General features: G+C 49.5%; 8 protein-coding genes across 8 annotated transcripts; 4 read left to right on the top strand and 4 right to left on the bottom strand.

Moving 5' to 3' along the window:
• Positions 1-468: 468 nt before the first annotated feature.
• Positions 469-4,711, bottom strand: BO87DRAFT_180265 (putative RNA binding protein Jsn1). Its single transcript, XM_025618399.1, has 2 exons — positions 4,082-4,711; positions 469-4,001 (listed from the first exon to the last, which is right to left on the bottom strand). The coding sequence occupies exons 1-2, from the start codon at positions 4,318-4,320 to the stop codon at positions 638-640; spliced, it is 3,603 nt and encodes a 1,200-aa protein (XP_025474975.1). The 5' UTR covers positions 4,321-4,711; the 3' UTR covers positions 469-637.
• Positions 4,322-5,354, top strand: BO87DRAFT_401276 (uncharacterized protein; the record flags this gene model as incomplete). Its single annotated transcript, XM_025625593.1, has 5 exons — positions 4,322-4,371; positions 4,595-4,651; positions 4,696-4,745; positions 4,837-4,926; positions 5,269-5,354. The coding sequence occupies 5 exons, from the start codon at positions 4,322-4,324 to the stop codon at positions 5,352-5,354; spliced, it is 333 nt and encodes a 110-aa protein (XP_025474976.1).
• Positions 5,355-7,366: 2,012 nt separating this feature from the next.
• On the top strand, positions 7,367-10,177 carry BO87DRAFT_368939 (putative signal transducer). Its single transcript, XM_025621955.1, has 2 exons — positions 7,367-9,555; positions 9,623-10,177. The coding sequence occupies exons 1-2, from the start codon at positions 7,620-7,622 to the stop codon at positions 10,072-10,074; spliced, it is 2,388 nt and encodes a 795-aa protein (XP_025474977.1). The 5' UTR covers positions 7,367-7,619; the 3' UTR covers positions 10,075-10,177.
• Positions 10,178-11,242: 1,065 nt separating this feature from the next.
• Positions 11,243-13,106, bottom strand: BO87DRAFT_410491 (cytochrome P450; the record flags this gene model as incomplete). The annotated part of the gene is made up of 6 exons (XM_025626335.1): positions 12,886-13,106; positions 12,736-12,808; positions 12,342-12,675; positions 12,100-12,283; positions 11,995-12,022; positions 11,243-11,941 (listed from the first exon to the last, which is right to left on the bottom strand). Exons 1-6 carry the CDS (start codon positions 13,035-13,037, stop codon positions 11,243-11,245), a joined length of 1,470 nt encoding a protein of 489 aa, XP_025474978.1. The 5' UTR covers positions 13,038-13,106.
• A 466-nt stretch (positions 13,107-13,572) lies between these two features.
• Positions 13,573-14,715, top strand: BO87DRAFT_401279 (uncharacterized protein; the record flags this gene model as incomplete). Its single annotated transcript, XM_025625594.1, has 8 exons — positions 13,573-13,651; positions 13,699-13,747; positions 13,921-13,985; positions 14,015-14,097; positions 14,213-14,261; positions 14,298-14,416; positions 14,483-14,543; positions 14,654-14,715. The coding sequence occupies 8 exons, from the start codon at positions 13,573-13,575 to the stop codon at positions 14,713-14,715; spliced, it is 567 nt and encodes a 188-aa protein (XP_025474979.1).
• Positions 14,716-14,907: 192 nt separating this feature from the next.
• On the bottom strand, positions 14,908-16,912 carry BO87DRAFT_410492 (uncharacterized protein; the record flags this gene model as incomplete). Its single annotated transcript, XM_025626336.1, has 7 exons — positions 14,908-15,236; positions 15,330-15,466; positions 15,715-15,805; positions 16,210-16,321; positions 16,518-16,663; positions 16,727-16,791; positions 16,886-16,912. 7 exons carry the CDS (start codon positions 16,910-16,912, stop codon positions 15,122-15,124), a joined length of 693 nt encoding a protein of 230 aa, XP_025474980.1. The 3' UTR covers positions 14,908-15,121.
• A 590-nt stretch (positions 16,913-17,502) lies between these two features.
• Positions 17,503-19,030, top strand: BO87DRAFT_180396 (uncharacterized protein). The gene is made up of 3 exons (XM_025618402.1): positions 17,503-17,899; positions 18,057-18,116; positions 18,263-19,030. Exons 1-3 carry the CDS (start codon positions 17,694-17,696, stop codon positions 18,993-18,995), a joined length of 999 nt encoding a protein of 332 aa, XP_025474981.1. The 5' UTR covers positions 17,503-17,693; the 3' UTR covers positions 18,996-19,030.
• Positions 19,031-19,380, bottom strand: BO87DRAFT_180314 (uncharacterized protein). The gene has a single exon (XM_025618400.1). The coding sequence runs from the start codon at positions 19,321-19,323 to the stop codon at positions 19,066-19,068; it is 258 nt and encodes an 85-aa protein (XP_025474982.1). The 5' UTR covers positions 19,324-19,380; the 3' UTR covers positions 19,031-19,065.
• Positions 19,381-19,864: the final 484 nt, after the last annotated feature.

A 19,864-nucleotide genomic window follows, 5' to 3' on the forward strand; every position in this document is an offset into this window, starting at 1 on the left:
TGCTAGGGACACTGGCGGCTTTCTATCGATAGCTACAACGATTATTGCAATATACCCATGGCTTAAACATTGATTACCCCTGTAACTAGTCTCTCGCTGTAAGCTTGTAATGTGTGATTCCAGCCACAACCAGTGGAGCACAGCTCAGTGGCTAATACAGCCAGACTCATCATCATGCAAACGCAGGCCATCGGTTGCATCCGCTTGGCTAGACCATCCACTCCTTGAGTAACCGAATAATAAGAATAAACAATACCATCTGTTCTCATAACCAACAGAATAATAACAAAGAAAAACATATAACTAAGCCACAAGGGGCAGAAATCACTTAAATGCTTATTGACATGACAAAGGCAACACCACTATGCTCTCAAATGGACATAAATTCACAACACTTTTTTCTCATCTCGTTCCTCCTTCCTCCGTTTCCAAGACGATCCAGCGTCGGTCTAGGTGTGACAAGGGTCATTTCGTTATAGCCATACTACTCTCTGTATCCCGGAAATCGAAAAAAAGGGTAAGGGCAAAACTTTATACATCAGGTTGAAGTCAATGGCGAATTAAAGAGTTATAAAAAAGCCTCAATGCTGGAGATCAATCCGCATTAGCGTCGGTCGCCCGGGCAAGCCGTAGGCTCTCACATATGCTGGAGATGACTCACACGGCCACGTCGTCCACCCGCAGACTGTGTCTGAGCTGGCTGCGCTTGGGAATAGAACTGAGTAGGATACTGATACATCTGAGCGGAGTTCGTAACAGGGCTGAATTGCTGGGGGGCAAAAGTCGGTTGGTTCATCATAGGGTTGGAGTTCATCTGGCCAGGACCGCCAGCCAAGGGCACTCCCGGGGTCTGCAGAGCCCGAAGACTGTCAGCCGAAGGTGCTCCAGCCGGGTATCCAAAGCTGGAATTTCCGAGGCTTGGGTATAGTCCCGAGGGAGAGAGGCCCCGGGACTGTGCAGCTAGGTAGGCCTGATACTGCAGTTGTTGCTGGGTCAGAGGCGCCAAGGGCTCCTGGCCGAAGCCGGTACCATTAACACCAACTCCACCAACCCCGTTAAGAGGATTGAGACCACCAGCAGAACCAATGCTGTTCATTCCATTGATACTGTATGGATCAAAAGGAGCGGGGTTGGGCTGCTGCTCGGAGGCAACGGGCCTGGTCGCATCCAGACCTGGGCCTAGCATGGTAGGAAACTGCGCACCATATTGACGTTCCATTGACTGCTGGGAGCCGTAGTTTGACGCCGCCTGCCGGGAGGTTGGGCGATGCTGTTGCTTGTCCGAGTTGGAAACATGATCACGTCCATGATGATTGTCGCGAGCACCTCCCCGAGATGACAAGCCAACTTCGTCCATCAAACGCTTGTAGCCTTGACTGGGAGTTGCCTTCAGCTTAGTGAGAACCTTGGAGACGTTCTTCACCACTTCGGCGCGCATAGACTCATCAAAGAAAGGTGTGGTAAGAACCTTAAAGATCAGTGTCGCGCCCGATGTCTGGTCGCTCAAGATCTTCTCCAGTACCTCGTCGCCCGGGCTGAAAAAGAGAGCCTTCAACACTATCTCACGGGCATCTGGCTCGTTGCGCTGGTTAATCACCTTCAAGACAGTCAGGTAGGCGACCTTGTGGGTGCACAGGTGCACGAGATGAGGGACCAGGCGTGGTGCAAGCACGGTGCGACGGCGGGGGAAAGTGCAGGTATCCAAGAACCATGTCAGCAACAGAGCCCCGTTGGCATTCGTCGCAAGCTGTACGCTGTGGAGAGCAATGGCCGAGGCAAGCATGCGTTGCTGGTCCTTCGAGGCGTGGTGGCTTTCAAGGCATGCTCGCATGGCCCGAGCACCGAAGCGGCCCTGGGCGATCTCCCACATCCGACTGAGCATCGTCTCGAAGATGAAATCATTGAATGGTGCGCCAAAACGCAGGCAGCACTGGAGAACATAGTTGCCGTACTGGTCAAGGAATAACGGAACGGTGTATGGCCTCAGAGCATCAACAATCATCTGCATCTGGTTCGGAGTCTTGGCCACATCAATGATCTTCTGTGCGGCCCAGGTTCCGTTCTTGTGGACACCAATTTCAGCAAGGTGAGGCGCAATGGGTCCGAGCATCTGCTCCTTGGTGGATTCCGAGCAGAACTCGAAGAGCTTCTGGACGACAGTGTTTCCGAGATAATCCGACGCGAGCTCTGCGATTTCCGGCAGCATCGCAACGGCGGTTTCCTCAATCTCCTGGACTGAGCAAGCTCCATTATCGATCCTCTTGCGGATATCACGGAGCCGCGGTGCGTCGAACATCCTAGTTTGGCTGGGCTCGGCGATCGGGGGGATCTCATCTTCAAATGCATCAAAGGCAATTGCGCGATGGATGCTAGCGCTAATATTGTGAGCATCGTCTTCCGTGGCCCCGAACTCGGTGACGATTTGTGCCATTTCCGGCTGCAGCTCGGGAAGAGAAGGTATATGCGGAATGCTGGTGCCGCTCTCCGGTCTCACAATACCATCAGGTCCGTTCATGCTTGGATCAGGAGTCGGAGAAGACTGAGCTCCATTGACACCGGGCGTGCCAGAAGCAGAGGTGCCAGGTACTTTAGCATATCCGATCCGGACAGGGCCAGCGCCGGGGAAGATCTCCTTTCCGTTGAGAAGTGACTTGGCCTGAATGGCACTCTCAATGCGCTCATAGTTGACAAAGCCACAGTTCTTGTGGGTCAGAACGCGAGTAGACTCGATTTTGCCGTACAGGCTGAAGATCGCCTCCAAAGACGTGACCGTGGTGGAGACAGGAATGCTGCCAATCCAGAGAGCACGAGTAGGGCCATCCTGATTGTTCTCGTCTGCCAAGTCTCCCGTTTGCCGCATCCCCACGTTAGGCGCACCACTTCCACCAAGATGCATGAGCTGAACAGCTTCCGACAGCTCATCGTATTCTCCGCCTTCCGCGATGTTGAGGTCAGCGGCGCTAAAGCTGTTCTCGAGACGCGAAGGAGTAGCGAGGTAATTGCGGATTGACGAGCGCTGGGGAGGGGCCTCCAAAATTCCAGCCGTCCTGGCACGAGGTCGGCTGGCAGATGCGTGGTTGGCGAATGCCTGTACAGCAAGGTTGTGCTGATGAATCTGAGCCTGGGTTGCGGCCAACTGGGCTGCTGTTGCAGCCGCAGAAGGAGTAACGGTGCCAGAGGGAAGTTGCGAGTAGCGGCTCTCATACTCCAGGTCCTCGTCATCAGCATACTTCTCTTTCGCGTTCACCGAATACGATCGGATACGGCTGTTATTCTTCATCATGGCCAGTTCCGCCAGCAAAGGGGGCAAAGAAGACTGTTGTTGCTGCTGCTGCTGTTGCTGCTGCTGTTGAAGGAGCATATTAACATCAGGCCGCACAAGCGTAGCTCGTGCCTGTTGCGGTGTCTCCGCCAAGCCCAAGTAGTCTAGCGTTTTCACATCGGTATCCGCAAGCCCGTCCCTTGAGAATGACGACTGGCTGGGAGAGGCAGGTCCTTCAGAAGAGCGAATGCTTGTCAGTGTTGTCGCGCGCTCACGTCCGGTTGCCCAGCTAGTAGAGAACAAGGACGGTCCGAATGGACCAGAAGAACCCAAAAAGTTTGCTCTCTGGGGCATAGAGCCTGCTCGGAGACGCGAAAGAGATCCCGCGCTGCTCCCACCAGGGGCAGTTGCGGTCTTTGCGCCTGTGTCGATACCGGAAACGCCGGATGGGCGGAAAGGGCTAGTTGACGGCGTAGGGCGGGAGGTCTGAGGCATATATGGTTGTTGAAGATTCACCTCATTCAATGCACCGACGGGCGAAAATCTGGAAGGAACAGTCCCAGCTCTTGCTCTCCGGCCAGGGCTATTGATCGAGCCGCTGGAGGTAGGCACCAGATCTGGGAATCCTTCTTGGCTTGGGGACTCCGGGATGTTCTCGCGAAGAGGGGTGGAATGACCGCTAGTCGGCGGGCCCCAGATACTGGGCGAAACGCCTTCCTCTGCCTGGATCTCTCGCGCTCTAATGTAGGGGGGGAAAAAAAAACAGGCATTAGTCTGCGAGAAACGAAATAAGCGCATCGAGATAACTAGGGTGCTTACCGTTTAGAGTACAAGCGAGCCCCAAGTTCATGAGAAGGGGATCCAGCCCCTAGCCTCGCGCTGCCAATTGCGCCTGCGGCTCCATTCAGACCATTCGACGGGCCGAACGGCGACTTGATGGCAGCAGATCCAGAGAGATCACTGGGAGAGCTACGCCCTGTGCTAGTTCCCGACATTGGTTGAGTGGTCGGAATGTAATTGAGGTTCATATGACCATCCGGTCGTGAAACAGGGAGCATTATGAATTATTTCCCTCCACCTCAAACGAAGGCGGACACCGGACACCTTGTGTATGAATACAAGTAATGATATGCAGTTGTCGGATTGGTAAAGATGCTGCTCAATCAGAGGATTGTCTCGCGAGGGTCATGTGTCAGTTCAGTGTGTTGAGAACCAAACGGCGATAATTGAGAGCCGATGCCAATGGGGAGCACCGGAGCAATCAAGGCTGAAACGATTGATCAATGAACGTAAAGTTCGACGCTCGAGGAAGCCAGCGTTCTGTGCGTCCAGCCGGTGTGTGGATGTGCTCGTGGCGGGGTTGACGGAGGACTGGGTCCGAAAGAATACGTAAGCTTGAACAAGCACGGATGCTCAGGAAATAGGAGAGACAGCGAGATCGATGAAGTAGTTGTCAATAGTTGTCCGTTAAGCGTAAGGCCCAGTCAGCTTTGTCACCGTGGGTAGTAAAGATAATCTTTGGACTAGTGGCCAGATTCGATTGCCACGATCCACCGCAGTGATTAGGTCCCGAGTGTTCAAAAATATCGCTAACCCGCAAGGACCCGCTCGAAATGACCGCAAGGACACGAGGAGATTGAATGGGAAAAATGTCGAGCGAGGGGGTGGGAAGAGCGAAAGAAAGGAACGCGGAGGTCGTTGATGTACGGGGGTGGTGGTGGGTGGAAGGGAAGCCGAAAAGGGTCGCTGGACTCTTTTAGGGTGGCTGGAATAAATTGCGCGGCTTCGGGCAGAAGCCAGAAAAAGATACAAGAATGGAAAAGACCGACGATGGGACGATACTAAAAGGGATACTGAATTGAAGGATTACTCAAAAGAGAAGAGATTGGGGAGGGAAAAAGGGAAGGGGAGGTAAAATGGGAGAGTAAGACAGGAAAGGGGTGCATGAAAGGAGGAAGCGTAAGAAGGAAGAATAGATGGCGGTGGATGTTTGGTGAAGAAGGAAGAGAGTAGAGCTGCTGCACCGGCGCGGAGGGAAAAGGTAAAAGGTGGAAAAGAGACTTCGAGTAGAGAGAAGGAGGAAGGCGGTTAGTTTACTCAGTTGGGGAGCTCAGGTTTGCCGGATCCCGGGGGGGCATGTCATATCCACTCGTCTGGTTGGCCGGTCGGGTTCACCCATTCCCTACTTATTTTTTTTTATTACTCGAGAAGTGTGCCTGTGAAGTGCATGAAAATAAAAAAAAATAAAAAATTGTCTTAATTTTCTGACTCTGATGGTCTTTTCTTATATTGGTGAAGGATCCTTCCCTGTTCATCCTTCATCCCCATCTTCATCCCTTGGTGTGCTCGTGCCCACTGCCCAGCTGGCGATCAACCATTATTTCCTGCTGCTTCTGCTCGAACCCCCGGGGGAATCAGAGAGGGTCAGGCCTGTTCGTTCGGTTCATCGATCGATCCCCCTCCTAATTCCGATTTTCGAGAAGCTCCTAAATAGCGCATTTTCCACCCTCAGCCTTCCACAATTCCATGATCGGCTCTCTTCGCAATAGTCTCTTGTCAGCGATAATTGATAATTGTCGGTATACTTCCATAGTGCTTACTACATCGTTCAATATTTCGTCTTATAGATCACGTAGATGTAAATATTGCTCAGTAATAATAATATCTTATGGTCTTGCTCTCACCGAATACTGAGTCGTGTTCCCACCTAATTTCGCTCACTAAATGGGTGTACAATTCTAAAAGGGGAAAGAGATCAGGCCCGGGTGGAGTCGATGCTTTTGGATAGCATCAACAGTTAATGACAGACAGCCTTACAAGACAACTTTTTTGGTTCTGAAATGTTCAATAATTCAGTTTCACTTTGTAAATCACTGTGGATGACAGTTTATTCGGGACTAGTAAGGTCATAGTGCAGAGCGATAAGGTAGACTACAATTTTGAAACCAAGGTGAATCCATATATATTATTGCGGCACCTCTTGTCTACACCCAATCCGGATCAAACCTTCACGCATACGGCAATGAAAAGCGTACCAATGGCCTTTTCGACATCCTTGTCGAAGCTGAAACGGGGGAGGGATGCGACCCAGTTCTAGGTGATTGGCACTCTGAAACGTCCTAAGACCCCGCATTCCACCGTCCGTCATGTGTTTTGACATTGATCACCTCTCTTCTTTCCCCCCTCGATTGTGGCAATGAGTAAGTATGTCTGTCGGATGACCTGCCTTTTCATGATGTTAAATGGATCGGCGCATAGCTGGAAAAGCTGTTCGATCGAATACTCCTTTGCCGGTTTCTTTCCCAAGAGATTTACTGTCAGCTTTACTTATACTCGAACTTAACGGAGCCCCACTCATCTGTCATGATTACGGAATATATATCGGGTACTACGGAGTACTGCAGTAGATACTAAACCTGGAGCAAACATGTCAAATCCCTCTCGTGGGTTCAATGAAATCCATAACGCAAGGGATGAAGACATTCTGTTGTGAAGGGATGGATATTTCAAGTGGAATCATTCAAGATGTGAAGTCATCGGCGGAACTCTTATGCAGGAACGCTGCCTGTAGTCTGTACGACGGAGTACTTCCTAAGTAAACCCTGCCACATCCCTTGAGGATCCGTCATGACATACAGCAAGCTAATCAACCATGGCGGTAAGACAGTTAGTTATGCGGGGGCCAGGCTACAGGCTACTATGGATATGGTTTTCACTTTTCTTATTTCAAGCCAATATTCCTGCAGCTACTGTGACTTACAGGAACTTGTGCAACGCGGTACCTGACCCTGAGTATTCTCGGGTCGGGCTGGATGCTTGCGGTCCCTGCCCGGAAGAGTCGGGATGCCCCTCATGCTATATCGTAACAGGTAGGTTGGATTTCTACGCCCATACAAAATTTCCTGCTACGTGAATTAGGATTATTCCATCTCAATTATTGAGGTGACATCCGGGTTCTGATTTCCATTCATCCAGAGTATATGAATCACGTGACCCCATATATACACCTGAGGCATCTATTTACCACCCGCCACTGCCCTCCGCTGTATCTGTAATGATTTCCGGCACCGCCTTGCCAGAGCTCCGGTGCAACAATTAAGTCTCCAATAATTTGGGCTCAACTCCCTTTTTGCTCCCTTTTGCTCTCCACACATTAGTGGAATTTGTGGATTAACTGTCCTATGTCCTTTCTTTAAAATGAAATAAATGAACAATTTTACCACAAAGTATCACGCTTGGCCGATCTCATACGCGCCCGACCGGACTCGCGTTTTATCGTGATTTTACGGTCGGCTTCCGCTAAACGATTAATGTTCCTTACTTGCCGACTTTGAATCAACAACTGTCCTCACGAAAAATGGCAGATGATCATGAAAGCCCCTCCTCAGTGGAGGAGGCGCCGGTTGAGTCCCTCATTCAGGGGCGTGCGAAGCGAAGCACAGCCGGCCTTCATATGTCAGCCCTCCTGGACGCCGCCGCAGACGATGACCTTGCGCTCTTGTTCGAGGAAGTGGAGGATGACAACGAGTTTGCGATGGATGTGGAGGAAGAAGGGGGCGAAGAGGATGATATGCGCTTTGAGTCTTCCTCGGATGATGAGGATGATCAAGGACCCGAGTCTCGAGCTGACGACATGGAGGGGGAGCAACAGATACAGAAGGAGGAGCGACAAGAGAAGAAGAAAAAGAGAGCTCGAGAAGACCTTCGATTCAAGATAGCCAGCAAGAAGGTTAAAATCGATCCTACTGCTGTGTCTACAGTGCCTGCTCCTCGCCCCAAAAAGAAGTCGGAACGTATCTCATGGATCCCTACGCCGGAGGAAGGGCCCACGCGATCATCCTCTCGTCGCCAGACTATGCAGAACAAGGAACTTACGCATGCACGCCTGAAGGACAGCGAAGAAAAGCGCATCCGTCTCATCGCCACCATGGAGGAAGCAGCTAAAAGGAAGGCCCAGTTCAAACCGAAGGAGATGACGCAAGCCGAGCGTCTTGCAGAAGCAGAAAGGGTGGAGAGGCATAACAGCAAGAGTCTAAATCGATGGGAGGAAATGGAAAAAAGGAAGGCTGAAGAAAGACGTGCGAAAATTGAAGCCCTTCAGAACCGCCGCCTTGAAGGCCCAGTCATGTCGTACTGGAGTGGCATAGCAACCTGGGTTAATGGTCGCTTAACGCGCATTGGCAAAGTTGACGTTACGGCAAAACCTGAGAAGGAGGACACTACACGCAAGAAAAGCAAAAAGACGGACAAAGAAAATAAAAATGTGACAGAGCAAAAACCGACCGAGGATCCCACTGTTGCTGGTTCTGCCACGTCGCAAACAGCCCCTCCTCCCACCCAGAATGAGGGCTCTACGCTACCACAAACACCCGGCGATGCAGAACCTGCAAAGCCGAACCAAGACCTTGAACAGCAGCAAACAAAGTCTGAGCCCACCCAGACCAATGGCGCAATATTCCAAGAGAAACCCGCTGATACACCAGTGGAGGCACCCACTGCTACGCCAAAGGAAGCACCCACCGATACGCGAATGGAGGAACCCACCGATACACCAATGGAGGAATCCACCCCCTCTCATTTGAACACAGAGGCTACTGCTGCTGCCCCTACTCCGGCTGCTGCTGCTGCTGATCCTGTGCAGCCTGCCACAGATGCAGTTAACGACGAGTCGGCTACAGAAGCAGCACCAGACTCTGGTTCATCAAAAATTGAAGATGAAAAGAAAGAGGAAGCCACCGAGACCAAGGCTCCAGATGCAGCTCCGGAGGAGAGCAAGTCAGATGATAAGCCAGATGTACAACAAAAAGATGACGCTGTACACGCAGCCGAAGCTCAACAGCCTACGTCGCAGGAGTCTGGCGAGAAGCCTACGTTAGACTCCGAAAAGCAGCCTGACCAAGATCCACCAACTGCGGCCGCAAAGTCCGATGATGCATCGAAGGAAACAGCTCCTGAACCAACCACAGCCGCTGAACCTGTGTCTGAACCTGCCACGGTGCAGCAGGAGCTATCCCCTACCACAGTACCAGATGCAATTGCCGCCCCTTCGCAGACTAACCCGCAGAAGGAGACGCCCAATCCAGCACAACCGGGCCAGGAGGCTCCGGAGGTGCATACGGACCAGCCAGCTGTTGCGAATGGGGAAACCCCACAACCGCAAGTTCCAGAGGTACCTCAGGTTGTCGAGCAAACAGGACGAACCCTTACGGTATTGGAGAACTTTGATGACAAGACCGCCCAAAGCCGCGAGTTTAGTATCTACTTCAACGCCAAAAAACCTCCTAGGCTAACCAGTATGCAATGCACCTATTCCCCCACTGCATGCACGAACACATTGGACATGCTAACACCGCAAAACAGAAATCTCTTCATCCCTCTGCGTTATTACATCACTACCCTCGCGCTATCGGGATCCCGAAACTTCACTGCCCTTCGCAAACTCACATGCGTACAATGAGATTCGACACACGGTGGCACAAAAGTACAGTTGGAGCCCGATGCTGGGATGCTACGTTGGACCTGTTGGAGTCGCTGCGCGAGGAGTACCAGCGCGGTTCCTCGGCGGTCCCGAAGCAAAAGAGGAAACTAAGGAGAGCGGAAAGAACGACAAAGCCGCTAGCAACGAGGCCACCACCACTAATAGTGACAAGACAGAAAAAGAGAAAGAGAACGAAGCAAAGACTTCCGCCGCGGAGGCACCTGCTCCATCTACATCCGGCCCTTCAGCTGCAGCCGCACCCGCGTCCGCATCAACACCCACACCCACACCCGTTGCGGCTACCGCGGGCGATCCGATGGATGTCGATAAATGATTTCCCTCTCCCATTCCAGGCCTGACCTGGAAAAAGAAGGAGTGGTTGCTATTATGTTGCACCGGCGTGTTCATGTTTCTATGCCCAAGATACCCACTATTACATCTACACCATCAACTCTAATCACACGGCTACAAATATCATACGTAGTATCAAAGACGAACTGTAAAGTAATCAATATGCATGCCGGGGGCAAAGTCAGCTACTAGTAAATAAACCAACTCTCCACCTCCCGAACTTATGCACCATGTACACCATACCGGATCACATCCACATCTCCAACAAGAAAAGGATGAACCAGCGAACGCATTAGTAGCCCCACGGATAAAATACCTCAAAGAAACGAATCCAACCAACCACATCGTACAGTACCTAGCCAAATTCCAAACCAGCCCGAAACGTCCGTGCCAATGGCACGCGACATCCACGAGATGCAGCAGATACTTAAAACAAAGTATTAAATTATTATATGCGAAGTGCCCATTGGCACCCACATCATTCACAGTTCCTTTTCCATCGCAGCTGAACTCTCTCGTCTGCGCTGCGCCATGATGGTCATGTGCAAATAGGAACTGTGGCGACTTTTCGTTTTGGGTTCTCCTACTCCTGTAAATAGGTATGGTGGTTACAAATAGTGTTTCCTCAAGGGGGAAGATACTTGTTTACTGGCTGCTGGGAAGTATCTAAATTAGGGTATAAGTAGGTAATACTAAGGAGTGTAGTAGTGGGTGTGCTACACATGTAAGTACTGAGTTAGATATCTTACAGTGAGACAGGTGGAAATGTGTTGTATGGTTTGTGTTACGGTCTGTATACGAATTAGACAGACAAGATGGAGGAAGTGCTACTTTGGGAGACACATAGGTTAGTACTGTTTAGTTTGCTTTGGGGGTTGAGATGTGTGTTCTCAAACTTAGTTGGTTGTAAGAGGTGATGTGTAAATAACCTGTTCTTCAATGGTAGGGATGGGATGAAGAAAGAAACTTGTCAGGTTCAAGATCTAATGGAGAGAGACGGCTTTTATTCGCTGGTGATTTTGAGTGAGATTAAGCAAGTTGCTAAATTATGTACTGAAAGCTGGATGTATTGAACAGAGCGTGCTAGTACTATACACTCTGCTGCGTCTGTCTTCATCCAATCGTCATCAATACCCAGTGTGTAAGGATCGTTAATCACCCTTAACAAGCAACTTAACGCCTTTACTTCCCTTCCTGGTAGCAGGAATGAACATATCAGTCGCAAACTCGACATCCTTGTTGGACGTTTCAAACAGTTCCAACCTCCCACCTTTCGCACCTGTCTCATTCTCTGCACCGTGATACAGTCTAAACATCCTGGAGACGCAAATATAGAGTTCTGCATAGGCCAGATTGATACCCAAACACGACCTGGAACCCTTTGTGAAGGACACAAGATACCCATTCAGCCTTTTACCCTCCTTTTCGGCTTCGATCCACCGTTCCGGACGAAACTTGCTTGGCTCTGGAAAGATGGCGGGATCATGATGCACAAAAACAGCATTCATGCTCATGGGTGTCCCCGGAGGAATTACCCAGTCCTTTCCACGCTTGTCGTCGTGAAATATCACTGCTTCATCTGGGGATACACGTGCTAGCCGGGCAACAGAGCCATAGGATAGCCGCAGACCTTCCTGAATTACGGCAGTAAGGTAGGGAAGGTGTTCCAAGACCTCGATACCGATGTGTGCCGTAGGATCGGGGATGGAGGCGATTAGTTCGGTACTAAGACGGGATAAAGTATCCGGTTGGCTCAGCAGATAGTATGTGATGACCGATAGTGTCCAAGATGTGGTCTCAGTTCCGCCGGCTACGAGTATTTTGGCTTCCTGGCCAAGCCGTTCGACACTCTTTTCTGAGACTGGAAGATTCGGATTTGCTAGCAGATCATGAAATGTAGTACCCGTTCATCCTCAAGCACGTTTGCAACTCTTTCATGCATTGCAGATCAGCTCCAATTTTTGATGTGTCTATACGCATGCAGGAACACAACATTGATCATACTCACGTTGGACTAATCCATGATACAATCCATGGCGGAATAAGCTGTCCCATATATATGAGCCAGTGATAGTGCTTCATCCAATGTACAACTTTGCTCATAGCAAGAACGGCCTCTTGAGCTGGCTCACCAAAGTCATGTTTTTGCAACCTCTCGCGCGAGTGGCTGAAACTGTACTGCATAATGACGTCTACATCTGTGAGTATATTGGATAAATGGAGGTTTATTATCTTCACCGTTGTACATACCATTGGTAAACGCAGCGTAGGCGATATCCATGCGGACTGGATGACCCGTATTTCTCAATCCATGCAGACGTTCAAGGAGTTTGTCGACCTTTTCCCATATGACAGGCTGCAAACGACGTACACTTGCTTTTGAAAAGAATGGGCTCAGAGCAGAACGACGCATGCGATGTAAATCATGTTCTATAGTAGAAAAGGTACTGTCGGGCGCCCCAAATTGATGTTTGAACTGGGGATTCAAATTTCTCTTCTTCTTGCCGCCGGGTGCATACAGCTCATCATAAAAGGCCGAAGGCTCGATATGAAGCTCTTCGGGGTTGATGCGAACAATGGGCCCCTATACATTGTAGTGTCACTATATATGGCTTTTTATTCACAACGAGGTCATCTTACTCACGTAGCGCTTATGCATATCCTTGACTTTGAAGATATACCGGCCACCACATATTGCATCGTAATAGAACTCATAGCTGAAGCGCGCAGTCAGCTTCATCGTTCCCTCCTACCTTCGCAGGGCCTACTTCGACAATTAGAATTCAGAACTTACAACCAAGTCACAGCTGCCAACGGGGGACCTGGGAAAGACGCGATGGGGCTAAGGTACAGGCGATACACTGCGCAGCCTATTAGATAGGCAAGCAATAAAGTTAGAGTTATAGTAGCCACAGAGGAGGGGCTGAGCTCCTCGAACAAGGCCATTCTGTATTTAATCTTGTCATGAAAGATCGTCGAATCTTTCTTCGTATGCGCAGGTATGGCGATGTGAGAGAATTGAGGAGGAGATGAGATGGCGTGAGGGGTAATGGCCACTAGCAGTAGTCTTAAAAGGTCAGCACCTACTAATGCTACTACTAGTACTACTAGTACTGGCACTCGCGCTGAGCAGCTCCTATGCTTCCTTTTTCGAGGAATATTCCGCACGCGGAAGATGTGTCCTGATGGCCTACAAACGCAACGATGCTGACTGCACCCCGATCTGGGGTGCTTGCTAGCAATGATTAAGGGTGCATGATATCGAATACGCAAAGAAACAATTTCTAAAGCTTGAAGAAGAGGCATTTTGTTGTTATTTCATCTAGTGCTAGATACGAAGGCAGAAGAAGAATGCGAAGCGGAGCAGGGGAAGAAAATGATGCTTGATGTTTCCCGAAGGGGAAGGTGCCCGCCACAAACGAAGTTATGACTGAAGAGCGCATGTTGGACATTCGTTAAAGTCATATACATATGCTTTACAATGCCAAGCAGATATAGTAGAATTTTGCTAGCGATTGCCCTCTATGTTCTCCTAAGAATTAATCTTGTAGCTTTCAGAGGTGGGACAAGATGGTCGAATTACCTACTACACGACTATGATACTTAGTACTTAGTATACCTCAATACCATAACTTTACCCTTATGGTAAACATACAGTAAACTTTTCCATCTACCTTCCTAATAATTTGGGAGAGAGACATGTACAATACACACGGAGTAAGCTTTATCTATATGCCTACCCCTCTTTCGAGTCCGTGGGCTCTAATCAGCCTTCAACGCTAATGAACTTCTTGTCCTTGACTCGATCATGGTTTTAAGTTGCAGGAAGTTGCGGTGTAGAAACCTTGAATAATGGGAGTAGCTACGTTATAAGTCTCTCCATAGTTGTGTCCAGTCAGTCGTTGTTTTTTTTTGATAATAAGAGATAAGGGGGAACGAAGGGTGTCCGCGTGCAAGTAGGATATCTACTACTATTTTCCCTGATACGGTAATCTCACATGTGACGGTGATTAACAAGATGGGGGAGAACGTGTGATAGGCCTTTAAATCGAATGATTCGGTTTAAATCAAGGCAGGGGGCGACGATCGCATGGTGAGAGTATCACTCTACTCCCGTTGAGTTAGTCGGCTTAGTTCGATTCGTATGGATGATGACCCGTGAAACGTGCAGTTGTTGGGTAGAGTAGATAGTACATCATTGTACAGGCTTCGGAGGGGACACAACGCCTGCCCCGCATGTAAGAAGTAACTACGGGGCCATGGAAGCACAAAATGCAACAGGCCAGATTGGACAGACAATTGGACTTGTGATACTCCGTAAACGTGTACGCAACATGGGAAATTACAATCTTTACCTGGATAGTTCTAGACATTCGAAAGAGAAACGTCAGCTAAAAGGACTTGACCTTGAGGGGAGAGAATGGACGATCCTTTTTTGCTCTGTTGATACTAGTCCAGACTCACCGCTATGGTCGAGACACTGAAATGTGGATGTGTGTGCCTATCAGATTATGGAGCCCTAGATCCAGAATATCCAGTTCAAATGATGTGTTGCGGTAAAGCCAAAAAGGGGGACGACCCCTGGAACGAGTGGGTGGGAATCCCCATCCGTCATCGAGTTTAGTAACATCCAATCTCACCGTCGGATGTATAAATATCTGCTAATGGATGAAGAAATTTGATCCACAGGACGATCGAGAACGTGTCAACTTATTTGTTTTCTACAAATGCAGAATGCATTATTCACCAGTCTGTACCAAACCAATTATCTGCCAGATTTCAATAAGTGTTCTCCGGATAATTGGTGTGCACTGTAGTAAATATAGTAGCCTGCGCTGTGGTTGCCAGTCAGTCTGTGACATTGCCCCACTATTATGGACTCCATCCCCAGTTACTAGCATCATAGACTGCTTCGAACGTTGCAAACACTGATGACATTATAGTAAACCTTTGTTTAAACCTCTGCTGCCGTGTGGGACTGCCGAAATATGGATGGAATATTTTTGTTTCGCCTCAGAGAATTGTCTCATCTATTTCTGTCCATCACGGCTTTGCTTCGCCTCATGGCGGTAGCCACCTGAGCAGGCCACTATCGGTTTCGCCGGTTCTTCTTGCTGCTTAGTTCCTCCCCTTCTCCTCTTTTGCCTCTCTCTCGATTACAGGCTAGTTTAAGGAAAAAGTAAAACTACTACTCGAGGCATTTATGGCGTCACACAATATAGGCCATCCCGAAACGACAGAAAGCCATAGAATTGATCCGGGTCGGCATTTCCTTGTTTGCTAGCCAAGGTTAACTGCCTCCCTGGCGTCCAGTTCCGAATCACTGCTTCCGCACTGCGATAGGGCTCACTCATTGGATCTAACGGCGGGTGATCCTGCCGCACAGATCCAATTAAGGGGGGGGGGACGGACACTGCAGAAAAGCACTGAGCTCTGGATGGAGAAACAGTCCATGTGTAAGCCTGTACGTTAAGCATTGGTTGGTCCCCTTGAGTCCGGCCACCAAGGCACTGTCTAGACCAGCAGATGTGGAGCTGGGGTGTTTTACAGCTGACGCTCCGTGTTGACGATGGCTGCCCGATTTGAGGTGACAAACTGGGCTGGTCGGCAGTGATGATCAGACCTCAAGAGCCCCGCGTAGCAGAGATCCAGCCAAGCCAAGACGACGACATGTCATTCGCATGCGACGAATGGTTGAGGGCATGGTAGTGTTCCTTCACCCGATAAGCGTGGTTCGGTCGGTTAAGGGAAAAATAAAATATCGGAATCTCAAGGAAAGCCAAATGAGGATTTGAGGGGCAATGGGAAGGGCTTTTATCGCTCCGGTCTCTGCACAAGATGGACGCGGCAACTAATGGTTACCTTATCGCGATGGGTACCCCGCCTGGACATAAGAGAGACTCCCGAACACTAGTAGAACACCGCAGTACTTACGCACAAGTACCATATAAGAGCAACGAGAGGAAACAACGGATTCGGAGAGGACGAAAAATTCTTTCTTTGTGCTTCGTCTTCCATCCGCTATACACTCCCCACCGGATCCAGAGTGACAGCTAAATATAGCCAGTCAGTCCACAAGGAGAAGCCAAAAAGAGTCGTTCCGGCGGAGCATTGCAACGTTCCCCAGTCATATACTCCGTACGCGGAGTGGATTAGATCATCTATGGGTGGTGAGGTAAGCCGAATTTGTTGTGTGCCTTCCCCATTCAGACGGACGATTGCGCGTTGTGCTGCCTGAGGCAGGCGGCACACGGCAGTCCGGCAGTCTAGAACTCCCTTCCCCAGCCCAATCATGGCGTGACTCAACTGAGTCTCGCCTTCCCTCCCGGGCCTGACGTGCTCAGGCGTCACCCAGGGTGGTCACGGTAACTAGTAATGGGCCGAATGGAGGCACACCTGGGGATGTGAAGAGAAACCAAGGCTAACCTAATCCCCCCATCATGCTCTCCCCATGTAGGTGGAACAAAGTTCTAGAATTTCTGTTGCTTGAATCGATTTTCCGGCTCTGGTTATATCTATCGGGCTGTTCGCTTTCTCTGCCTTTGGTGTTCTTATCGTGAGACGCAAACAGCCTTGACACTTTTCGACTACCACAACAGGAAGACCTTTCGATTACTCTTAGGCTATTCTTATACAATTGATTGACCGTCCCGGCGCCTGTGATCTGGTGCTCCCTTCGGTATCCCTCTTTCAGTATTGCCTAGTTATTCTCCGAGCGATTTTTCTGCTTTCCAGTCCGCTGCACGATACTCTCTCATCACCGCCGGTCAATAATCCCGCTTAGCATTACTTACACCCGCCCTTTTCGGTATCAGGCCCATTGCACGTGCGGTGTACCTTGGAGAAGACGGCACACTGGTTTATAAGAAAGGGGCCAAACCAAGAAGAAAACAAAGAGGGATTTAAATCGCAGAAAGGGGGAAACAGAATACACTGCCATTCCTTTGGTATGTATGTCTCCCTTCCTAGCTATAATTATCCTTTACGATTTTTTTTTTTTCTTTCGTTTGTCGATTACCCGTTTGTCACTTTGTTGTCCCTTATCTCTCCCCACTCAGAGGCCGGTGATAACGGTCCCTCAGCCGTGCCACCAACGTTCTAGTAGTACTACTAGTGAGACTGGTTTCATTTGTGACCTATCTGACCAATTCTGGTACCACAGCAGATACACACAGAGCAGAAAAGAAAAAAGCTTATCGTTGTTACTGTTATTACAAAGAATTTGGCGTTCGCCCGCTACATATTTGCCTCTCATTGCCAGGGTTTTCTCAAAAATAAGAAACCACTCAGGCGTGTATTCCCTTGCCGTTTCAGCTCGATTCATTCGGCACATGCCATTTCGGCTGAACGAGGACTGAGGCATTATTACGAAACTATATCATCCAGTACTACCGTGCGAGGCCATTGGTCCAACCAATTGTGCAGTTGGATCCCTGCTAGACGCAAATCCCTCATACTTTCTGACCCCATAGGGGCAAGCTCTCGTGCTCCACAACTGGCGCGGTTCGGCGCAAGGTACCATCGCCGAATTATTTTCAGATAGATGGTTTTTCTTTTGGACCAGTGTCATATTTATACTTAACCAGATCCTCACCGCCATCCATGACTCAAAGCAATAACCACCATCGCCGCACTTCCTCGGGCTCCAATGTCCCTAAGCTGAGGAACTCTCGGCCGGCTTTACATCGGAGAGGCACATCCTTTGTCAACCACTCCATATCCAAACTAGGCTCTGGACAAATCACCAAGCAGTTGGAGTTGGACGACGACCGGCAGCCCGAGATGGCGGCTAGCTTTCTTAACTTTTGGTATGTGTTATGCTATATCCTAGTATCTTCTGCCCTACCTTCTCCCCAGCATGGTTGCTTTTGCCAATCCTCGCACATCCCCGTTAACCTTGTCGCTTATTCCCCTTGCATATAAAATGATCGCTTATCTTCAGGATCAAAGCTAACCGATCTACAGCGCCATGTGCGAAAAACAGATAACAGTGCCTGACAATTCCCTCTTATATTGTAGCGAAAGGTATGAGACTCCTTATCGCGCCACAGCCTTGACTGCACAGCCTCCACTGCTGGTTTAAATTCCAACCAGTTCCCCCTAGTCCTTCCTTTGTCTCATTGCTATCTCTTTCCTTTCAATAAATTTCTACTGACACATTATCTCTGCAGCTGTCGCCGCAAAGACTCCCACAAACCACTTTCAGCTTCCTTCTCATCAAACTCCTCCATGTCTTCCTCAACAACTCCACCTGCCTCTCCTCCTATGTCTCCTCGAATGATTGTAGCACCCATGACTCCCACGAAAGGTGCCGCCAGATCCTCAATCTCCAGGATACCCAGCGAATGGAATGATGCCAAGACGGATCAGGATCCATCCGAATGGAAGCCAGTGATACCTATGGGATCCGGTGCCAGTTCTCTGGCGTCGTCAGAGGCCTGGAATTACCTCTCCCAGTTTCACCGTGATGACACTATGATGCCGGTCCGGCGCCCTCGGTTTGATCACCGCAGTTCGACCAGCTTGTCGGCACTCTGGAGTGCTACGGGGTCTGTTCCGCCGCTGATGCACACGCCGTCCACAGCTGCATCGTCGGTGAGCAGCAACGGGTCGGACTATATGAGCTATATGCATGACTCGGCCTATCGTCCACTGCCCCCTCGGCACAAGCCCCAGATGTCTGGTTGCCCAAGCGCCTCGAAAGGGCTCGACTTAGTGGTACCTCATGTGCATGTGAGCGTGGAAGATGCCCCCGCCATTAATATCTCCAACGATGGGTCGATCTTCCCCGCCAGTAGTGCGCTATGGGATGAGAAGCCCAGTGAAAAGACGCCCACCCTGAAGACGGCCTTGGGTTCGCCGACCTCTGATATACCTGCCCGTTCCCTGGAGGAGACTCCGTGATCATACCGTCACAATTTTGACGCTTTCCAAGTCGACTGAGTTTACAATTATTAGTCGAAATTGCAAGCGCTCAGATGTTGTGCATGTGGGTCATGGAAAGGGCTAGCCTCAAAGCATTATCTTGGTCTTTCTTTTTCTTCTGGTTTCTGTTGTCAGTCATTTTGGTATATGCAAATATTGAGCGGGAAAAACACAACAGATGCATTAGAGCCAGCATGAGTACTACGAAGCGATGGATGATAGGCGTGGAAACAGCACCTTCCTTTTGGACATTGAGCACATAGCGGATGCTTAAATAGATTCTTAATACCACACGAACTTTGGGCATATGTATAGACGAGCGGGTTTTTCTATATAGAACTGAACAAGACTCGGTTATTTATTGGACCATCTACCTATCAACTTGTGATCTACCACTAGACCGACCATGGGGTAAGGTTATTTAGCTGCTGTCACAGATTAACAGTACTGCCGAGCCACTGCCGAGCGCCCTGTATTGTGAAGTGTGACTGACTAAGCACATACATACAATGATGTATAATGTTATGCATTCAACGAGTGGCAAGTAACAGCCAGCAAAGAGAGGATAATTGCTCGCAGCATCCCATTGCTATACATATATCATACAAAAAGCTTAATTGGCGTATAAGCTACAACATAATGCCTTGCAGGTCATACAAACTAATGACATGCAGTTCACCTACTAAGTAGAGAACGCCTGCTCCCCAACATTCTCTCTGCTCCTGATGTGTACTATAGCTTAGCTTTTGGGCATCATAGCCCGGAGTAAATTCCTGTTCGTGGATGTGCCCCGTTTTAATACAAAATAATTTTCATTTTGCGTTGGATAAATACGCTTACATTCGTTG

This window comes from Aspergillus neoniger (assembly GCF_003184625.1).
Source record: "Aspergillus neoniger CBS 115656 unplaced genomic scaffold BO87scaffold_48, whole genome shotgun sequence".
Taxonomy (NCBI): domain Eukaryota; kingdom Fungi; phylum Ascomycota; class Eurotiomycetes; order Eurotiales; family Aspergillaceae; genus Aspergillus; species Aspergillus neoniger.